This window comes from Calidris pugnax, unplaced genomic scaffold (assembly GCF_001431845.1).
Source record: "Calidris pugnax isolate Ruff unplaced genomic scaffold, ASM143184v1 scaffold457, whole genome shotgun sequence".
Lineage (NCBI taxonomy): Eukaryota > Metazoa > Chordata > Aves > Charadriiformes > Scolopacidae > Calidris > Calidris pugnax.
In genome coordinates, this window is record NW_015091210.1 from 88,576 (window position 1) to 94,090 (window position 5,515).

General features: G+C 54.5%; 1 protein-coding gene across 1 annotated transcript in view; it reads left to right on the forward strand.

Moving 5' to 3' along the window:
- The window catches only part of SNRNP200 (small nuclear ribonucleoprotein, U5 200kDa subunit), a 58,839-nt gene that overhangs the window by 20,072 nt on the left and 33,252 nt on the right, over window positions 1-5,515 (forward strand). The window contains exons 8-12 of the mRNA XM_014959805.1: window positions 2,104-2,203; window positions 2,941-3,077; window positions 3,841-3,924; window positions 4,025-4,198; window positions 4,852-5,082. Of these exons, the coding sequence (XP_014815291.1) occupies window positions 2,104-2,203; window positions 2,941-3,077; window positions 3,841-3,924; window positions 4,025-4,198; window positions 4,852-5,082 (726 nt within the window). The remainder of the gene's footprint in view (window positions 1-2,103; window positions 2,204-2,940; window positions 3,078-3,840; window positions 3,925-4,024; window positions 4,199-4,851; window positions 5,083-5,515) is intronic.

Consider the following 5,515-nt stretch of genomic DNA (forward strand, 5'->3'; position numbering starts at 1 on the left):
GGAGACAAGGAAATCCAGAACATGGGTAGGGGAAATCATTGTCTTTGGGCTCGTGGCTTCAGGGATGGGGCTTGTGGAAAGTTTGGAGACCGCTTCCAAACCCACCTCGCTCCAGGGTGGTGTTTGCACATGGAGAAGTGGAAAAAAAAAACCAAACCCAACCACTTTTGGACAGTTTTCAAGCATCCGAACCGCGGTCTTTTTCATCTTTTTGGATGCAGGGAGGTGTGGGCGGGTGCCTGGATCTGCATGTGGTGCCCAGATTTTTCCCCTCCAATTAACTCCCCACCCCCCCTTTTCCTCTCCCTCGCAGATGACAACATCGATGAGACCTACGGGGTGAACGTGCAGTTCGAGTCCGATGAGGAGGTAGGAGATGAAGGGGTGGGTGGTGGCCTTCATCCCCTCAGGGGACCTCCTTTGTCCCTTTTTGTTTCCTCTGTCCCGTTGGGAAGTGGGCAGTGGCTGGGGTTGGGATGTCTCTGCCAGGAAAGGAGAAGCTGGATTATTTTAGGTACCGTTTCCTGGCTCGGGGAGGATTTGTTGCTTATCCTGCTAATCCGAGGCTTATCATGAGTCAGTAGGATGGAAACCAGATGGTGATATTTAGATCTCGGGAGGGGGGGTGGGGTGGGGTGGGGGGAAAACTTGACAGATCGAGAGGAAGAGAGACCTTCACATGAGCTGGTTGGAAGCGTTTCATGGCGACGCTCCCTGGGATTGGGTTTTGGAAAAGGCTGAGAGAGTGATAAGAGGGGAATTAAAACAGATTGTTGGAGGAGTCATTGGCCAAACCTCTCTGTAGGGAGTAGAAATAATCTCATGGCGTGGGGTTGTACCTGAAATTCAGTGAAACTCAGTGAAGAGCAGCGTCACGTTCCGGTGGAAAGCACAAGGAAAGGGCTGTTTCCCCTTGGGAGGGGAGTTGCCAGATGATTCATTTTTTTTGTTGGTGTTGAGGAAAAGCTCTTTTGACGTTTCCTGAAGCCTTTTTTCTGGAACTCCACTCACTTCCAACAGGAAGGTGACGAGGACATTTACGGCGAAGTGCGCGATGAGGCGTCCGATGACGACATGGAGGGAGATGAAGCCGTTGTCCGCTGCACCCTCTCGGCCAACGTGAGTCACCAGGTTTTTGGGGAGGTCATCTGGAGGAGGTTTGGGAATCCTGTTGGCCTGTGGATGGACTTAATGTTGTTTGTGGGCGGAGAGGAGCTTTGAAGCTGTTGCCTGATGGAGACCAAAAATGCTCATCAATAAAATTAAGAGGCCTCACAGCTAGAAAGAGCCCCCAAACTCTCCCTCCATGGCACAAAGGCCATTCACAGGAAAAGAACCTTTTTGGGTTTTTTTTTCTTAAAGCTTGTGGCTTCTGGGGAGCTGATGAGTTCCAAGAAGAAGGACCTGCATCCTCGAGACATTGATGCCTTTTGGCTGCAGCGGCAGCTGAGCCGCTTCTACGACGACGCCATCGTGTCCCAGAAGAAGGCGGACGAAGTGCTGGAGATCCTGAAGGTGGGTGGTCACCTCGTCTTGCCCGTGGCTGCTCTTTGGGCTCCACCTGAGTTCAGCTCTGGGAACGTGAGCGAGAACCTTCAGGATTCAGGGCAAGTGCCAGGTCCTGCACTTGGGCCACAACAACCCCCTGCAGCACCACAGGCTGGGGGAAGTGTGGCTGGAGCTGCCTGGAGGAAACAGCCCTGGGGGTTCTAGTTGCCAAACGGGTGAATATGAACCAACATTGTGCCCAGGGGGGCAAGAAAGCCAATGGCGTGAGCGAGAACCTTCAGGATTCAGGGCAAGTGCCAGGTCCTGCACTTGGGCCACAACAACCCCCTGCAGCACCACAGGCTGGGGGAAGTGTGGCTGGAGCTGCCTGGAGCCCAGGGAGGGGGTGGAGTCACCGTCCCTGGATGTGTTTAAGGAACGTTTAGATGCAGTGCTGAGGGACATGGTGTAGGGGAGGACTTTGTAGAGTAGGGGAGATGGTTGGACTCGATGATCCCGAGGGTCTCTTCCAACCTAGACCATTCTATGATTCTCTGATTCTCGTTGGGTGGGGCGCAAGAGTAACTGGTTGCTCCTGGTTTTCCCTCCTCCCAGACGGCAAGCGATGACCGGGAATGTGAGAACCAGCTCGTTCTGCTCCTGGGCTTTAACACCTTCGACTTCATTAAAGTCCTGCGGCAGCACCGGATGATGAGTGAGTGGGGTTTGCTTTCATTTCTTTTGTTTCCCTGCTCTTTTGACTCGATTCTAGCACAACCTGAGGCCTTTTAAGCGCCGTCGGTGTTGCTGTGTGAAGCTTGGGCCCTTCTTAATTTGCTCCCTTCTTCTGGTTCACCTTCATCATCAGGAAGAGTGGGACCAGCAGGTGGAGGGAGGTCATCCTGCCCCTCTGCTCTGCCCTGGGGAGGCCCCAGCTGGAGCACTGGGACCAGTTCTGGGCTCCTCAGTTCCAGAAGGACAGGGAACTGCTGGAGAGGGGACAGCAGAGGCTACAGAGATGATGAGGGGCTGGAGCATCTCTCTTATGAAGAGAGGCTGAGGGACCTGGGGCTTTTCAGCTGGAGAAGAGAAGGCTGAGGGGGGATCTGATCAACACCTATAAATACTTCAAGGGTGGGTGTCAGGAGGATGGGGCTGGTCTTTTTTCAGTGGTGCCCAGGGACAGGACAAGAGGGAAGGGGCACAAACTTGAACATAAGAAGTTCCACCTAAACATGAGGAGGAACTTCTTGACTTTGAGGGTGGCAGAGCCCTGGAAGAGGCTGCCCAGAGAGGTGGTGGAGTCTCCTTCTCTGGAGACATTCAAACCCCCCCTGGACATGTTCCTGTGGGACCTGCTGTGGGTGGCCCTGCTCTGGGTGGGGGTTGGACTGGGTGATCTCCAGAGGTCCCTTCCCACCCCATATCATTCTGTGATTTCTCTTTCCTCAGTCCTTTACTGCACTTTGCTGGCCAGTGCCCAAAGCGAAGCTGAAAAAGAAAGGATCATGGGGAAGATGGAAGCGGATCCCGAGCTCTCCAAGTTCTTGTATCAGCTGCACGAGACGGAGAAGGAGGATCTCATCCGGGTGAGGCTGGAGGGGACCTCTGGTGGGATGAGAGAGGAGATCTTGAGAGCCCTGCCCGTGTCTGTGGTCGCTGTGGGGCTGTGGGGGTTTGTTCTCTGTTCGTGAGAGAGGCGCCTGCTGACTCAGCCGGGATCTTGAAACCATGGTTAAACGTTGCTTAGGAGGGCGATCTGTTTTACCACTTCTTATTTTTGAGTCCTGCTTTCCCAAGGAAAATGTCAATATATGCAAGTTTCACATTTTGAAGCGGGTGTGAAGTGCCTCGTCGCAGCGCCGTGTCACCTCTGGGCCTCCTTCCTGCAGGCTCAGCGCGGTGGGACACCCCGGTCACCTCTGATGGGTCACCTGGGCTTGGAATGTGACGCTCGGGGAAGCTTATTGGGATGCAGGATTAGCTCTGCTTGGCCTTTGGAGAATAGCAGTTGGGGGTTGTATTTTGGGGATAAATACCATATTCCTGTTTCCTTGTTAAAATCCCTGGTTGTGTCAATATGAGGGACCAGTTTGGCTTCTCTGTTGGGTGGGCTTTTGTTGGGCCACCTCGGGTTTGTGTGTCCTCGCTCCCTGCTTCCTTTCATCTGCTCCTCCTGGAAGGCAGGATTATGTCCAGGCCTTGGACAAAATTATTGGCTCTGATTTGGTGAATCCCTCTGCTGGAAAGAAATCATGGCATGTTGCCCTCTGCTCGTGTGGATTCATGGTCCACGCAGAAGGTTTGGTAGATCTTCCCCCCTGGGGGCTGAATTCTCCTCTCTTGGCACAGGAGGAACGCTCTCGCCGGGAGCGCGTCCGTCAGTCCCGGATGGACACTGATTTGGAGACCATGGATCTGGACCAAGGAGGAGAGGTAAGACTCTTTGAAGTCATCTGTTCTTTGCCCTTCTGAGGAGGCAGGAGAGAGTTGTTTCTAACCCATTCTCCTCTTTCCCATGGTTTTTTTTTTCCAGGCACTGGCTCCTCGGCAGGTGCTGGACCTGGAGGATCTGGTCTTTGCCCAAGGTAGTCACTTCATGGCCAACAAGCGGTGCCAGCTCCCCGATGGCTCCTTCCGCAGGCAGCGCAAGGGCTACGAGGAGGTGCACGTGCCAGCCCTGAAACCCAAGCCTTTTGGTGCTGAAGAGGTGGGTGACCTGCTTTGTCCCCCGTTGTTTGAGTGCCAAGATGACTGATGTCATCTCCATGGACTTCTGTAGGGTCTTTGACGTGGTCTCCCCCTCTGCATTCGGGAGAGAGGTGGATTTCATGGATGGACTGTCCAGTGAACGAGGAATTAATGGAATCACAGAATGGTTGGGTTGGAAGGGACTTGAAAGAACACATAGAATCATGGAATGGGTTGGGTTGGAAGGGATCTCAAGGCTCCCCCCAGTGCCACCCCCTACCCTGGGCAGGGCTTTGTCCCCCGTTGTTTGAGTGCCAAGATGACTGATGTCATCTCCATGGACTTCTGTAGGGTCTTTGACGTGGTCTCCCCCTCTGCATTCGGGAGAGAGGTGGATTTCATGGATGGACTGTCCAGTGAACGAGGAATTAATGGAATCACAGAATGGTTGGGTTGGAAGGGACTTGAAAGAACACATAGAATCATGGAATGGGTTGGGTTGGAAGGGATCTCAAGGCTCCCCCCAGTGCCACCCCCTACCCTGGGCAGGGACACCTCCCACCAGCCCAGGTTGCTCCAAGCCCCCTCCAACCTGGCCTTGAACCCCTCCAGGGATGGGAAATTGTTGGATGGTCACATCCAGAGAGTAGTTGTCAACGGCTCAACGTCCAGATGGAGATTGATGACAAGTGGTGTCCCTCAGGGACACCTGCACTGCTCAGTGTCATCATCAATGACACAGACAGTGGGATTAAGGGCACCCTCAGCACGTCTGCAGGTGATACTAAGCTGAGTAGTGTGGGTGACACGCCTGAGGGACGGGATGCCATCCAGAGGGACTTGGACAGGGTGGAGAAGTGGGTCTATGTGAACCTCATGAGGTTCAACAAGGCCAAGTGTGAGGTTAGAGCAACCCCTGGTCCCAGCACAGATGGGGGATGTCCCATCTCACAGGTGGAGGGATGGAGAGCAGCCCTGAGCAGAAGGACTTGGGGGTGTTGATGTTTGAGAAGCTCAACATGAGCTGGTGATATGCACTTGTAGCCCAAAAAGCCCCCCACACCCTGGGCTGCATCCCCAGAAGGGTGAGGGGGGGATTCTGCCCCTCTGCTCCGCTCTGGGGAGACCGCCCCACACCATACTGCCTCCAGCTCTGGGGCCACCAACATCAGAAGGACATGGAGCTGTTGGAGCGGGGCCAGAGGAGGCCCCAGAGATGCTGGGAGGGCTGGAGCCCCTCTGCTGGGAGGGGGGGCTGAGAGAGTTGGGGGGGTTCAGCCTGGAGAAGAGAAGGCTCTGGGGAGACCTTGGAGCCCCTTCCAGTCCCTCAAGGGGC